The 15,718-nt window shown below is 53.0% G+C and overlaps 2 protein-coding genes across 2 annotated transcripts in view; one reads left to right on the top strand and one right to left on the bottom strand.

Moving 5' to 3' along the window:
- The first annotated feature begins 1,825 nt into the window (after positions 1-1,825).
- Positions 1,826-14,717, top strand: FAM151A (family with sequence similarity 151 member A). Its single transcript, XM_060119250.1, has 8 exons — positions 1,826-1,940; positions 3,410-3,556; positions 8,749-8,901; positions 9,888-10,047; positions 11,666-11,890; positions 12,640-12,779; positions 13,538-13,681; positions 14,044-14,717. Exons 1-8 carry the CDS (start codon positions 1,826-1,828, stop codon positions 14,715-14,717), a joined length of 1,758 nt encoding a protein of 585 aa, XP_059975233.1.
- Positions 12,691-15,718, bottom strand: part of ACOT11 (acyl-CoA thioesterase 11) — a 53,676-nt gene continuing 50,648 nt past the window's right edge. Inside the window, exon 16 of the mRNA XM_060083874.1 lies at positions 12,691-15,029. Coding sequence (XP_059939857.1) covers positions 14,874-15,029 — 156 coding nt within the window. The 3' untranslated portion in view covers positions 12,691-14,873. The remainder of the gene's footprint in view (positions 15,030-15,718) is intronic.

Below are 15,718 nucleotides of genomic sequence, written 5' to 3'. Positions count from 1 at the left end.
CTGTGGCAGTGAATTCCACCATTCTGTCTTCCAGGTCACTTATCCATTCTACTGCCTCAGTTATTCTGCTATTGATTCCTTCTAGTGTATTTTTCATTTCAGTTATTGTATTGTTCCCCACTGTTTTTTTGTTCTTTAATTCTTCTAGGTGTTTATTCTTTAATTCTTCTAGATCTTTGTTAAACATTTCTTGCATCTTCTCGATCTTTGCCTCCATTCTTTTTCTGAGGTCCTGGATCATCTTCGCTAACATTATTCTGAATTCTCTTTCTGGGAGGTTGCCTATCTCCACTTCATTTAGTTGTTTTTCTGGGGTTTTATCTTGTTCCTTCATCTGGTACAAAGTCCTCTGCCTTTTCATTTTGTCTATCTTTCTGTGAGTGTGGTTTTCCTTCCACAGGCTGCAGAATTGTAGTTCTTCTTGCTTCTGCTATCTGCCCTCTGGTGGATGACACTACCTAAGAGGCTTGTGCAAGTTTCCTGGTGGGAGGGGCTGGTGGTGGGTAGAGCTGGGTGTTGCTCTGGTGGGCAGAGCTCAGTAAAACTTTAATCCGCTTGACTGTTGATGGGTGGGGCTGGGTTCCCTCCCTGTTGGTTGTTTGGCCTGAGGCAACCCAACACTGGAGCCTACCCGGCTCTTTGGTGGGGCTAATGGTGGACTCCGGGAGGGCTCACGCCAAGGAGTACTTCCCAGAACTTCTGCTGCCAGTGTCCTTGTCCCCACTGTGAGCCACAGCCACACCTGCCTCGGCAGGAGACCCTCCAACACTAGCAGGTAGGTCTGGTTCAGTCTCCTATGGAGTCACTGTTTCTTCCGCGGGTCCCTGTGTGCACATTACTTTGTGTGTGCCCTCCAAGAGTGGAGTCTCTGTTTCCCCCCGTCCTGTTGATTTGCAATCAAATCCTGCTAGCCTTCAAAGTCTGATTCTCTAGGATTTCCTCCTCCCGTTGCTGGACCCCCAGGTTAGGAAGCCTGACGTGGGGCTCAGAACTTTCACTCCAGTGGGTGGACTTCTGTGGTATCAGTGTTTTCCAGTTTGTGAGTCAACGACCCAGCAGTTATGGGATTTGATTTTATTGTGATTGCGCCCCTCCTACCATCTCATTGTGGCTTCTCCTTTGTCTTTGGATGTGGGGTATCTGTTTTGGTGAGTTCCAGTGTCTTCCTATTGATGATTGTTCAGCAGTTAGTTGTGATTCCGGTGCTCTCTCGCAAGAGGGAGTGAGCGCCCGTCCTTCTACTCTGCCATCTTCCCCCCTGCCCTCCAAGCCTATCACTTTCAATCTCAGGTAGAGAGTCTATCTGGGATAGAAGGAAAATTCATATTCCTCCGGCCGATCTAATCTGTCCTTGTCACCCACCCTTGCCTGACCTTCGTGACTCCCTGGGGCAGGGCAGAAAAAGGGAAGAACCACCTAGGTGTCTCCTTTTATGCAGGGGCAGAAAACCTCCAGGTCTTCAGGAAAGCAAAGTCAAGCTGGATCTAGATCCCTGGTCCCCCAGCTCCCATGCAGGGGCAGACAGGCAGCAGGTGGGGCTCAGTCTAACATCCTCTGCTGACTCTTAATGTGCTCAAAGGTCATTTTGAAGGTAGCAGGATTTTCTGCTTGACCCGTTAAGATCCTGGGAGAGAGAGAGGAGGAGGAGGAGGAGGGCGGGAAGGTAGGAAGGACTTTGGGAGCTGTCTTCTGGGACATTTTCCTGGCCTGCCAGGGGACAATTAGGTGCTGCTAAGGCTCCTGCCTCCCATCAGATCCTAGCTCTGAGAGCCTCAGGAGACTCTGCACTGCGAGCAGTGTGGGGCATTTCCCAGAGAGGGTCATCATGGCCTGCAAGAAGGGGTGCTCGAAGTGGGCCCTTGTCAGCAGTGCCTGTGTGACTCTGGTGTTCGCCATCGGGTTGATCCTGTACTTCTCGCTGCAGCAGAGCAACCTGCCAGGTAGGAGCTTCCCGGTCATGCCATCTGGTCGGCTTCCCCCATCCCTCACTCCTTGCCCCCAGAAGGTTCTGTCCCCATTGACAGCCCTGATGGCCTCCTCTCCCCTCCCTACCAAGACTCTCCTCCATCCACAGCTCTACCTGCCCCTCCCATCACCAACCCCACCAAGACTCGATTCCCAATCGACAGTCCCATTAACTTTCCCTTCCTTCTTTACCAGGCTTCAGTTACCTGAGGACCAACAAACCTTGGTCTTTAGCCCAGACCTCCTTCTGTGCCCCCAGATGAATATTCCTTCTTGGAGGGTCACGCAGGCATCTCATATTCAGCTGACTGAGCTGAACTTTCCCTCTCCCGTCTGCTCCCTCTCCCGGTGAAGGGACCTCCATCCACACAGGGTCCTGGGAGCAGCCTCCTCTCTTCCTCCTGCCTCATGCCTGTATCTTCAGTCCTGTGCCTCGAGGCTCTTCCTTCCCATCCTCTACCCTCCATTCCTGCCCACCATGACCTCTCAAGCCTCTGTCTCCTGCTGGACCCCTACAGCAGCCCTCCCACTTCCACACAGTCTCTGCTGCCAGCCTGCTCACACCAGCCCATGCTTGCTCTGCCACCAAGGAGATATTTCCTTTTTTTTTTTTTAATTTTTGTTTATTTATTTATTTTTGGCTGTGTTGGGTCTTCATTGCTATGTGTGGGCTGTCTCTAGTTGTGGCGAACAGGGGTTACTCTTCGTTGCAGTGTATGGGCTTTTCATTGCAGTGTATGGGCTTCTCATTACAGTGGCTTCTCTTGCTGCGGAGCACAGGCTCTAGGCACACAGGCTTCAGTAGTTGCAGCACGTGGGCTCAGCAGTTGCGGCACATGGGCTTTGTTGCTCCACGGCATGTGGGATCTTCCCAGACCAGGGCTCAAACCCGTGTCCCCTGCATTGGCAGGCAGATTCTTAACCACTGTGTAAGGAGATCTTTCTAAACATAAACCTAGTTTGCTGTCTCCAGCACACACCCAACTCCTTTGCTGGCGCCCAAAGCAATTTACAACTGGATCATAGCCCTCTTCCAATCTTGCCCTATTCCATTTCTCTGCATTCTGTACCAGGCCAATGACCATTCCTTTAGGCAACCATATATTTCCTATGGTCAAACCTTTGCTTATACTGTTCTCTCTGTCTGAAATAACGTAGTCCCCTTTTTTGGTCAAATTTACACACCCATCCTTCTAAGTCTCCCTTAAATGTTCCCTTATCAGTGAACTTCCCAACACCTGCAGGCTGGTTCAGAGCATCATTGTCCCCAGGACCCCACGTATTTCTCTCTCTCCCAGCACTGATGAATCTGGGGTCCACTGTCTCTGCTAGATGGTGTGCTAGACACTCCCCAGGGCCCAAGGAGGGTTAGTAGGATGTACGGATGAGAGTCTTGATCTGGGGCAAGAACTGATGCTGACAGTTCCCTTCGCCTTGATTCCAGGCTGTGAGCAGGATGTGGCCTGCCGCTCCGATGCAGACATGCTGGACTACCTGCTGAGCCTGGGTCAGATCAGCCAACACGACGGCCTGCTGGTCACCTGGTACCATGCTGCCAATAGCCAGAAGGAGATGAGGGCTGCCCTCAGCAGTAAGTCCAGTTGCCAGGACTGGGGCAGGCCGGGGCAGAGGTGGAGGCAATGGAGGGAGAGCAGAGGTGGGGCTAAGACAGCACTACCTATGAGGTGGCATTAGGATGGGTATCACCGCGTTCTTGCCATCCTCCACTTGAGAAAGTGGGGGCTCAGGGGTTAAGTGACTGGCTCAGGTTGTGCAGAGATATCTGGTTCCAAGGTCACATCCTGCCCCTCGTCCCAGGCCTTGTCAGGAGACAGCTTCCCTGCCAAGGAGGCCTTTGTCCTCAAAGTCTAAAGAGCCAGAAGATGTTTGAGTGCCAGCGCTACCAAAAACGAGCTGTGGAAGCCTGAGCAAGTTGTGTAACTCCTGAGCCTCTGATTCAGAATGATTACGGCAACCAGTCGGCAATCACTCCCTGTGGGGACACACACTCACATTCCACGTGGGTCTCCTGGGACTACCAGCAGCCTGTTTTGTGGGTGCCATGCGACAGAAGAAAAATGGAGGCTCAGAAAAGTTAGGTGACTTACCTAACTTCACTAAGGTCACACTGTTTGAAAATGGCTAAGCCAGCACTGGAGCACCCAGTGGTCAGCTCCCATGCTCTAAACCGCTGCATTATGCCTGGCCCAGTTCAAAAGGGAAGATCACTCTTCCAGGACTATGGGGAAGCTCATTAGATCATGTTCATGTATGTGCTTGTAAACTCTAAAGCAGTGATTATTCAAGATGAAAGGAAGGGTCCCCAAATTTGAGCATGCTTCAGAAAACACATTGCTAGCCCCGCCCCTGGAGTTTCAGATTCAATGGTTCTGGGGTGGGGCCTGAGAATTTGCATTTCTAATAAGTTCCCAGGTGACATTGATGTTGCTGGCCCCAGGATCACACTTTGAGAACCACTGCTCAACCAAAATCCCTCAATTTTAGGAAAGTGAGATCCAGAGGGTCTTGTCCAAGGTCACACAGTAGGTCTGAAGCAGAGCAAGACCTAGGTGCCAGGCCTCTGGCTCTTACTCCTGCAGAGTCACCAGCAGAGAGCCTGGGAATGAGCATCTGGGAAAGGTTTGCTGAATGAATGAATGAGTCCTTAGGGAGACTTCCTGGAGGAGGCAGGCTTGGCAGTCAGCAGAGGAGAGGCCACCACAGGCTGGGTGGAGCCAGTTTGCTGCTGCTTCAGGATCGGGAGGCTAATGGCCAGACTTGGGTGATAAGAGGCCAGAAAACTCCCTGGCAAGAGGGAGGGCTCTTATCTGGCAGATAAGGCCTGAGGGAAAGCAAAGAGGATCTGCCAGCCCCAGGCTCATCCCAGGTCAGCCCTGGGGCAATAGGTAAGGGATCAGGCCCCACCAAGTTGGGACCTTGGCCAAGAAGAAAGCTAAGGACCCCAACCAGGCAGTGCCCAAACAGCATGGAGCGTGCAGAGGCACCCCTTAGCATAGCTGCAGGGGTGTGGAGGACCCCAGGCCCAGTTTTCTCCCTGAGGGTCCTGCTAGGTCCCTGGGGTAGGCCTCTGGAAGGAGGGTGGCTCCACAACTGAGGTGGGGACCCTCGGGGGGAGCCAATAGTAGGCCAGGGTTAGGCCAGTGAAATCACCTTGAACGTGACTGGACACCATGTGGAGGGGAGGGGCAACAGCAAAGGCCTAGGAGGCAGACAGACTAGGTTCAAATTCTACCTTTTATCATTTACCAAAGGAGTGATTTGGGACAGGTGACTTCACCCATCTGCAGCTCAGTTTTTCCCTCTGCAAAATGTGGGCTAGTAGGGTGACCATATCATTTATCATCCAAACCAGGGCACTTTTGATAGTGAAAGAGGTCATTGTTAATAATTATGCTGAAACAACAGGAATACACCAGACTATCCCAGGCAAACGGGGACATGTGCTCACCCTAGTTAAGTGAGCTGCTCCACGTAAATGATAATTAATACTTAGTGAATGCCTAACAAAGGGTATTTTATTATTTACTTCTAGTAAACGAGGGGACAGGAAGCACAGAGAGGTCCAGTAACCTGCCCAAGGTCACACAGCTTGCAAGTGTTAGAGCTGGGACTGGAAGCTAGCAGCCTTGGGTTCAGGATCTGCACACTCAACCACAGCGCTCTCCTGCCAGACGTGATGCATAGAGCTCCTGGCGGGTGGGGGAGGGGAAGGAGGGTCTGGTAACTTCCTGTGGGCTCCCTCTGGAGAGCATCACTCCTTCCCACGTGACTGCGCCCCTGAGGACCAGGACTCTTACTGTGGCTGCGGAAACCTGATCCTTTCCTCATCTCCTGTTCCTTCACACCCCCAACCAAGGAAGTTGGCCCCCCAGATTCAGCATCTGGAAGGCACACAACAGGTGTAAACGACAAGGGAGAAGACTTCAGGAGGAAGCTGGATCCAGGTGGCGATCGCAAGGAGGCAGGTTAGGTCCATCAGCCTTTAGTCCGCTTCACTGAGTGTTGGCTGGGCCCCTACTCTGCACCCAGCTCAGGAGGAGGTTTAGAAATGAGTGAGATGTGGCCCTGTGTTCAAGGGGCTCACAGTGTCTCAAGGAAGGCAGCTGGTGAACGTCAAGCAAGGCAGCAGCATCGGAGGTTCTCCGGGCCTCAGAGACCTGGGTTCCAGCCCTGGCTCCCTCCCAGCGTGCCCCCACCCTCCCCAGACCGGAACGGGCTCCCGTTAGATGGGGAAGGAGACCCCTCAGTATCCATTCTCTTGAACTACCCTCTTATCTGCCCAGCTGCCCCCCTCGGGCCTGGCTTCTCTGGGCCTTGATGGGCCCCAAACCCTTTGGACCCCTCCCTTTGCATTCCCAGGTAACCAAAAGTTAAGGAAAGAAAGGGCTTTGTGTTCAAGCCATAAAAATAAAGGCTACACCGGGCTTCCCTAGTGGCGCAGTGGTTGAGAGTCTGCCTGCCAATGCAGGGGACACGGGTTCATGCCCCAGTCCGGGAAGATCCCATGTGCCGCAGAGCAGCTGGGCCCGTGAGCCATGGCCACTGAGCCTGCACGTCAGGAGCCTGTGCTCCGCAGCGGGAGAGGCTCGCATATCGCAAAAAAAAATAATACATACATACATACATACATACATACATAAATAAAGGCTACCTTCATATAGCCCTTCACAGTTTACAACGTGCCTTTATGTCCATGTCCTGTAGTCACGGCCCAGGGAGGCTCATCCCCATCTTGCCAGTGAGGACTCCAGGGAGTCCAGAGCACTGGGCAGGAGGTATAATATGAGGATGAAATGGGACAATGCAAAGCGCCTGGCTCAGTGCTGGGGACAGCCTGGCACTCAGCTTCCTCCCCCTCCTGGAAATCCAGACAGCTACATTTTAAAGAAATCTGCAAAAATTCTCTGCGACTTTGGGCAAGCTCTATCACCTTTCTGAACCTGCGCTGGTTGATCTAAACTTTTCTATCACCCATTCATTCGGTCTTTTATCCTCCAACAAACATTTTTGAAGCTCCTTTTTTAGGCCTAGTATTGTCTTGGCACTGGGAATCCAAGTGATGGGCAACACAGACCCGGACCCTGCTCCCTGACACTTACACTCAGGAAAGCTGGTGCTAAATGAGTGGTTACGTGGGGGCTGAGCACCCAGAGGAGAAGCTGGCAACCTAACTTAGACTGGATGTGTGGCTTAGGGGGGGCCTCCTTGATATTTTAAGCCAACACCCACGGATGAGCTGGAGGTGGCCTAGTAAAGCTGCGGAGGGAAGTGTTGCCAAGACAACAGCCATGTGTAAGAGCCCAGAGAAGGGAAGACAAGATATTTGAGCATCCATACTCAAAGTGTGGGCCACGGACCAGCAGCATGGGCATCACGGGGGAGATCGTTAGACATCTTGGGCCCCACCCCAGACCTACTGAGCAGAACTTGCATTTTAACAGTTCCTGGGTGATTTGTGCACACAGTAATGCTGGAGAAACAGGAGTGGCTGGAAGCTAGAGATTGAGGGAGAGAGGGACTCGAGATGAGATGGGAAAGTTTGCCAGGCCTGGTCATGCAGGACCTCACAGACTATGGTAAGGCATTTAGCTTGGACTCTTAGGACAACGGGCAGGGACGTTTTGATTTTTTAACAGAAGTGACACGATCAGGTACGTGTTTGGAATACTCACTCTAGTGGCTGTGTGCAGAATGGACTTGGAGGGGAGCAGGGCTCGAGTCACGAGGCTGCGAGTGTCAAACACAAGAGGCCCTCTGATGCCAACTGTCTGTGGTGGGGCAGGAGCTGAGAGCAACCCCGCCTGCCCTCCACTCCATTCCTTAGACAGAGACCCTGGCCGGCTCTTCTGGCCTGCTTCTCACTGAAAGGCCTCAGCTTCCTCCTGGACTGATCTCTCGGAGCAGGCGTCACACAGCCACCTGATGGAGTTAACTGTGTGCATTTAAAAGATAAAAATAACGATGCTCAGTGCTGTAAGTGTGCCGGAGATGGGCCAGCTTACGTGTTTCTGGCAGGAACATGAGTCAGAAGAATTTTTCTAGACAGTAATTTGTTAGTATGGGCCTTAAAAACACCCTGCATGGCCCTGACTCAAATTCCTTGTCAGGATAAAAAATAATCAGAAAATCAGAATAAAACATGCATCATTATTTGTTAGTAGCAAAAATTTAGAAACTACTAGGATGTCTCAGGAAAGGGAGAGTGGCTAACTAAAGCAGGGTGAGTGCCCTCAATCAGGGTTTTTGCAGTTTTTTTTTTTTAATGAAACATAGAAAAGATTGTAAAAAAATGTGTCACTATTGAAAGAAAAAGATTAAAATTATAAATGCAGAGTATTCCCAACTGTGTAAAAACTACACATAGATAAAAGTGGAAGAAAATACATCAAAAAATGAACTATGATGGAAATGCTTTCCTCAAGTCAGGATAAAAAATAATCAGAAAATCAGAATAAAATATGCATCATTATTTGTTAGTGGCAAAAATTTAGAAATGTGGGTGAATATTCCTCTTTCTGCTTTTCTGTATTTTCCAAATGTTCTATAATAAATGTGTAATACTTTGATGATGAGAAAAATTGCTTTAAAAAAGGAAATGATCTGGGAATTCCCTGGCGATCCAGTGGTTAGGACACGGCCCTCTCACTGCCGGGGCCCAGGTTCAATCCCTGGTCGGGGAACTAGGATCCCACAAGTTGTGCAGCAAAAAAAAAAAAAAAAAAAAAAGGAACCAATCAAGATGGAGTTTGTCCTCTTGCACAGGTGACGCTATGGCCCTGGAGGCAGACGTCACGGTAGAAGGGCTTGGCACAGTCAACGAGACAGGGGTCCCCATCATGGCACACCCCCCAGCCATCTACAGTGACAACACCCTACAGCAGTGGCTGGAGGCCGTGCTGGCCTCTTCCCAGAAGGGTAAGGACCTCTCTCAGCCCCTCCCCAGCTGCCCAGCCCTCTGGTCCTCAGGCCGCATTTGCAGGGGTCCTTCCACTAGGAAGCTAGTCCAGTGCTCGTCAGGAGTTGCTCGTTGCCTTGGCTTTCCAGCCCACCGCTCTAGAGGCCTGGGCTCGGGGAAGATCAGTGAGATGAGGGATGAAAAAGTGCAGGGTAAGCTGCAAAGGGCCAAACATGTTTGGGCCCGAATCCGTGGAACTGGATACAACATGCTCAAAAGCCAAATTCCACCTTCCCCTCCCATGTCTCTTTGCCAGTTATAGTCAGAATCCAGGCATCACCCTAATGTCTCTCCCTCATCCCCCACATCCGCTCAGCTGCTGCACCTGCCAATTCTAACCCTGAACCCTACCCCCTGATCCAGTCCCAGTCACATCATCTTTCTCCTGGACCTCCTTCCTCACTGGCTTCCTGCTTCCAAACTCAGCCCCGACCTGAGTGAGCTTTCCAAAATGCCAATTGTCACGTCACTCCCCTGCTTTAACCCTCCATGGCTCCCCATTGTCCTCAGGACAAAGTGTGATCTCCTTGGCCTGTCTTTCAACATCCTGCTCTAACTTCTCAGCCTCATCTCCTGCTGTTCAGGCTCAGGTGGCTTAGGACCCCCTGAGCCTGCCTGTCCAAGAATCACAGTCCCTTTTCATCCGACGCTTGACAACCCCTGAACCTGCCCCAAGTCCCAAGCCCTTACCCATCATCTGCTTCCTCCCCTTGGTGATGGGGGATGGGAGCTCATTCCTACAGAGGCAAGTCCTTTCTCTCCAGGTTAGCTCTGCCTGTTTGAAAGCCCTTCTTCACACTCAGCGAGAATCTGGTCCGTCTTCCCTCCCTGCCCCCAACACACATACCATACCTGCTGTTTCTGTCCCAGGAAGTCATGTCTTCTGTTTCCTTCTTCCTTGAGCATGAGGGACCAGTTCCCCAAGCCCTTGGCCCTCTCCCCACAGGCATCAAACTAGACTTCAAGAGCATCAAGGCCGTGGGCCCCTCCCTGGACCTCCTGCGGCGGCTGACCGAGGAGGGGAGAGTTCAGAGGCCTGTGTGGATCAATGCCGACATCCTGAGGGGCCCCAACATGGCCATCCCGATAGAAGTCAATGCTACACAGTGAGTGTTCGCCTCTCTGCCCCAGCTGTGTCCAATCCTCTTCCATCAACATCTGGCACAGTAGGTGCTCAGGGGACCTTTGCTGAGTTTGCTTCCAGCCACACCATGCAGTCTGACCTCTGAGCCTTCACACGTGCTATTCCCTCTGCCTCGAATGCCCTTCCCCCATTTCCTGATGAACCTTTGCCCAGTCATTACCTATCCCAGAAACTTCCCTGACATCCAAGGCCCCTGAGGGCCTTCACTCACACTTTCTCCTGACAGTCCTGATTTCGTTGGACTATCACCGTCAGATTACAGGTTTGTCACCCTTACTACAGTGTTTATTCCTGGAGGGCAAACAGGGCCTAGTCCAGTGACAAGGGCAGCACTTGGCCTGCTAGAAAAGTCTAAAGCACTGACTCCTTCCCTAACCCCCCATGAAATCCCAGCACTGCCACCAACCGGCCTCACGTAACACCAGCTGCATGGTGTGCTCCAGTTTACAAAGGGCCACTTAAAAGGAGAGCATATATCTGAGTTGATCTTCACGTAGCAATGCCAGGTTAGGAGCATCTTTTCTCACTATTTTGCAGATGAGAAAGCTGACGATAATTGAGGCACAATCTGTTGAATGTTTATTTTGTGTTACAGGCACTGTTTTAAGTACTCTAGTTGTAGAATACCACTTAACTCTTACTTGAGAATGAGGTAGGTAATATTATTTTCATTTTATTAATACAGGAAATATCTCACTGAAGCTAAATGACTTGCCTAAATCTAGTAATTGGCAGAGGAATGATTCAAAACCAGGCCTATCTGACTCTAACCTCCATGCTCTTTACCGTGCATCCATCCATCCGTCCATCTTTCCAGCCAGTCAGCCAACAAGCCATCCATCCAATATTTATCACGATTCTCAAACTGAGGTGCATTTGGAAAGCAGCAGTTTGAAAATGTAGTCACTGGCCCAAGATAAATAATGGTTCACCTTCTTGGAGTGAAGAAAATTACTCAATAATTTGGGGAGAGAGAGAGAGGGTAACATTATTTGCCTATTAAAATTTGCATCAAGGCAAAATTTGAATGAAATTTTAAAATAAAATATGAAAGGTCAGAGACTCTCACAGCTGGGAGAACCCACATTCCACACCTGGGGCTTTAGATTGCATCCCCCCCGTCCATGTGGGTATGTTTACGAAGGCCTGTCCTGCCTGAAAGGATACCATCTTTGAGAATCAAAGGGGCTGGGTGAGCTGCCCAAGGTCACAGAATCAGGACCCAAACCCAGACCTCCCCAACACCAAAGTCCATGCCCTACTGGGGGACTTTGAGCAAGCCATTTCTGGTCTTTAGGACTGTGCCCTTATATCATAGATGCAAGAGATCCTGGGCTTTCCTGGTGGCGCAGTGGTTGAGAGTCCGCCTGCCGATGCAACGGACACGGGTTCGTGCCCTGGTCCGGGAAGATCCCACATGCCGCGGAGCGGCTGGGCCCGTGAGCCATGGCCGCTGAGCCTGCGCGTCCAGAGCCTGTGCTCTGCAACGGGAGAGGCCACAACAGTGAGAGGCCCGCGTACCGCAAAAAAAAAAAAAAAAAAAAAAAAAAAAAACAACCAGCGTCTCTGATTCTCTGCAGGTTCCTGGCCTTGGTCCAGGAGAAGTATTCTAAGGCAACCCTGTCTCCAGGCTGGACCACCCTCTACCTGCCCCGGTTCCGAAACAGGACGTATACCCGAGCCATGGTAGAGAAGATGCAGGGGCTGGTGGAAGGACTGCCACAGAAAGTCACCTTCCCTGTGCGGGCTGTCATGGTGCGGGCTGCCTGGCCCCACTTCAGCTGGCTGCTGGACCAATCTGAGAGGTGAGGACTCCCAGGCCCCTGCCACAGCTCCCACACCCTCCAAACCCGCTCCCAGGCACCGATGCCCCCGGAAGATCCCAGAGGCTCATGGCTAGAAGCGTCTTATTGATCATCTGGCCCAACCTCTGCTGGTGCTCACATGCTCTACAATGTCCCTGCTTTCTGCTTGTATGCCTCTGGTAATGGGGAGCTCACTATCATCTGAGGCAGCCCGTCCATTGGCAGACAACTCTCTGCCCGTTGGAAAGTGTCTACACTGAGACACAATTTGCCTCCCACAGCTTTCTCCCACGGAAGCCAGCTGTTCCCTGGGGCTGCACAGATTGCACCTACAGCCTCTGCCCCAAGATAACTCTGTAGGGACTGAGGAAGCCCCATCCCCACCCCTGCACTCTGTCCCCAGCTGCCCAGCACCACCTTCCTCAGCCTCTCCCCACTGGAGGCCGCCCCCTTCCCCTCTTCATACCTGACCTCTAGCCCCACCCCCTGTGCCCATCTCTTCTGTCCTTGTCTCCTTCCTAAGACAGGACCCAGAAATAGACACTCCAAGTGAGCAGGCAGGGCAGTCCATCTCCCCTCCTCAGCCTCTACTCTCAGTCATCGTTCCCGAGGCCTCTGTGGCTTCTTCTGCCCCCAGGAAGCAGGGTAGTGTTCCCCCCCTGCCCAGCTCGGGTCCAGCTCTGAGTACAGGAGTGGGGCTGAGGGCTGCTGGGCCCAGGCAGGCACTGAGCTGGCTCTCTGGACCCCAGGTACAGCCTGACGCTGTGGCAGGCCACCTCGGACCCCGTGTCGGTGGACGATCTCCTCTATGTCCGGGACAACACTGCCACCCACCAAGTCTACTATGACCTCTTCGAGCCTCTCCTGTCACAGTTCAAGCAGCTCGCCAGTAGGGAGGGGTCTGGGCAGCGTGGGAAAGGGCGGTGGGGCCGGATTCTGCACAGGGCAGCACTTGGTAGACACGGCAGCAGAGTTAGGTGGGATGGGGCACTGGAAGGGGAAAATCCTAGGAGGGATAGGAGGAAGGAATTGTTTTAAGCATCAGTTGTATGCCAGACCCCAGTACGGTATGCTAAGCTTTATAGATCTGTGAAGCAGGGATTCCATTTTACAGATAGGGCAACTGAGATTCAGAACAGTTAGGTAATTTATACAAAGTCATTCAGCTTGAACATGGCACAGCTCCTACTGGAACCAGCAAATTCCAGACCCCAAATGCTTCCCCTTGCAATACAGTTCCTCTAAGGTTTACTCTAGCATTTCAGAGAATGGCCCCTCCACTGTACCTGCTAATCAGTGATGCAGACACTACCTTGTCCAAACACCTCACTCCCCTGACTCCAAACCTAGGAGAGCCTGCAGTTAGCATCTCAAAGGGGACCCATCAGACCCAACATTCCTGCCTTGGGAGCCATCTTGGTGAGGGGGAGGAATACCAGCTTTGGGGCCAGACGGACCTGGCTCCATCAGGTTCCAATCCCAGCAACCCTGCTTACTGGCTGCAGGACCTTGGGCAAATCACCTGTAATCTATAAAACAGGGAATTACAGCTCCCAGGAAGCTTGCTGTGAGGCTTAGAGAGGATGTGCGGTGCACAGAAGGGCTCTGTGACCAGCGGCCTCTTCATCCTGGCCATTTGCCCCACAGTGAACGCCTCACGGAAGCAAAACTACTACACGGGAGGCAGCCTGATCCCCCTTCTCCAACTCCCTGGGGGTGAGGGTCTGAGCGTGGAGTGGCTGGTTCCTGACATCCAGGGCAACAGGAGCACAGGGACAGTGCGACTCCCAGGTAAGGTCCACCTGCAGCCCCTGTGCTCCTAGCTCAACCACAAGAGTTTCCTACACTTGGGGAAGCTGCCTCAGATCTCCGTTACCATAGCAACACAGCTGCAAGGTAGGGAGTACAGTGCTGTCAAAAGTGCAGGGCTCCGGGCCTTCAGCACCTGTGAGCCCTCAGTCACATCACGCTGCAAGAGAGGCGGGCATGGGCCCCAGGGCTGAGCCACAGGCAAGGGCCCAGAGCCGAGCTAGCAACTCATTGTATCATTCTGACGAGCCCCGGGCACATTCATAAAGCAACCCTTCCACCTGGAACCCAGATCTGATCGACAGATCCCGTTACCCCGCTGCGGCCTCCATTGCCTCTTCCAGACAGAGAAGGCATGATTCTGCTGAAAGTTGGCCTCCAGGAGCCTGCAGCTGGGGACCCCGTGCCCGTCGTACGTGACCCGGATGGCCGTGCCCTGACACTGGAGTTCTGCCTGCTGCAGCTGGCCACGCGCCCCGGACGCTGGGGCATCCATGTGCACATAGCAGAGCCCACAGCCCTCCGGCCATCCCTGGCCACACTGGCCACCCTCTCCACACTTGGCCACCTGCCTAGGCCTGTGTGGGTCGGGGCCACAATCTCCCATGGGAGTTTTGTGGTCCCTGGCTACGTGACTGGCAGGGAGTTGCTTACAGCTGTGGCCGAGGTTTTCCCCCATGTGACGGTGGCACCAGGCTGGCCCGAGGAAGTGCTGAGCGGTGGCTACAGGGAACAGCTGCTCACAGATATGCTGGAGCTGTGCCAGGGCCTCTGGCAACCCGTGTCCTTCCAGCTTCAGGCTGGGCCGCTGGGCCAGAGCACGGCTGGAGTCGTGGCCAGGCTGTTGGCAGCCTCCCCCCGGGCCACTGTCACAGTGGAACACAGCCCTGGCTGGGGCAGCTATGCATCTGTGCGAGCAGTGCTGCTGGCAGCCAGGGCCGTGGAGAGGACCCGAGTCTACTACAGGCTACCCCAGAGTTCCTACCAAGACTTGCTGGCGGATGTTGGCAGAAAGTGACCACCCAGGGGTGCTGGGCTGGTGGAGCCCTGGGTCCAGGCTTCCCACGGGGGTGGCAGGAAGGAATAAATGCCTCTGCCTTCCTCAGTGCACTGCGTGTGTGTCCTCAGGGCAGGATGGAGTGGGAGTTGGGCGTGAGGTGGCCACTGAAGATGCCTAGAGAGTCTGGAGGCTGGGGGCCAGATCCTTCCGGTTGTCCAAGAGGAACTGCTCACAAGCCTTGAAGGTGGTGTAGAACTCAGAGGAGAGGCCAGTCACATTGGTGGTCACGTACCTGAGAAAGCCTGGGGTGGCCTGGTTATAGTAGGACACCTGCAGGATGGGAAGCCACACTCAGGAAGGCTGGGCGGTGGGAGGGGTGGGAGCTGAGTGGACATGAGGCGGGCGGGAGGCAGCCTTGTCACCTGCTAGGAAGGCAACAAATATCAGCCAGCACCTGGGGCCTTAGAAGACTGCGTGACTGGCGGGTGTGACCTCCTCCAGCTGGTCTCCCCCCACCCCGGGTGCTGACAACCCTGGCTTCCCTCTGTCACCACACACTACTGCCATCATGTGTCTCCCCTGTCAGCCGGGAGGCCCTGGAGGACTGGGGCTGGGTCTCCGGAGCCCAGCATGGAATCCCTTTTAAATGAAGGTGCTCTAGGGCCATCCGCAAGTTAGAATAAGCCCAAGGATTGCCCTGAGGAGCTCGTCAGTTTAGATGTGTTAAGTTAGCTAGCACTGTCCAAGTCCCTACCTGGGGGGAGTCTCATAGCCACTGTGAGCTGAGGAAGGGGCAATGGGCATCCCCAGCCCAGCCACTGTCAGCCTTCTCCCCTACGCTTCAGTTAACACTGACTGCCCTGCTGAGTTTTATGGGCCCTGAGAGCCATATAAAGCCTTCCTAGACAATAAGTAAATGAGGAGATAGAAGTTTAGATCAGAACCCAGGGCTTCTGCCCTCTGTGTCCAGTGCTTTTTCCAAGACCCTGCAGTGGCCTCGGACTTAGCACAGATTAGGT

Source organism: Mesoplodon densirostris, chromosome 2 (assembly GCF_025265405.1).
Source record: "Mesoplodon densirostris isolate mMesDen1 chromosome 2, mMesDen1 primary haplotype, whole genome shotgun sequence".
NCBI classification, from domain to species: domain Eukaryota; kingdom Metazoa; phylum Chordata; class Mammalia; order Artiodactyla; family Ziphiidae; genus Mesoplodon; species Mesoplodon densirostris.
This window is presented reverse-complemented; position numbering and strand designations above follow the sequence as displayed.

Excerpts from the sequence above, each read along its gene's own strand:
- FAM151A (XM_060119250.1), top strand. The coding sequence starts at position 1,826 with ATGGCCTGCAAGAAGGGGTGCTCGAAGTGGGCCCTTGTCAGCAGTGCC. Across the intron at positions 10,048-11,665 it reads ATAGAAGTCAATGCTACACA|GTTCCTGGCCTTGGTCCAGG; the intron begins GTGAGTGTTCGC and ends GATTCTCTGCAG. Across the intron at positions 11,891-12,639 it reads CTGCTGGACCAATCTGAGAG|GTACAGCCTGACGCTGTGGC; the intron begins GTGAGGACTCCC and ends TCTGGACCCCAG.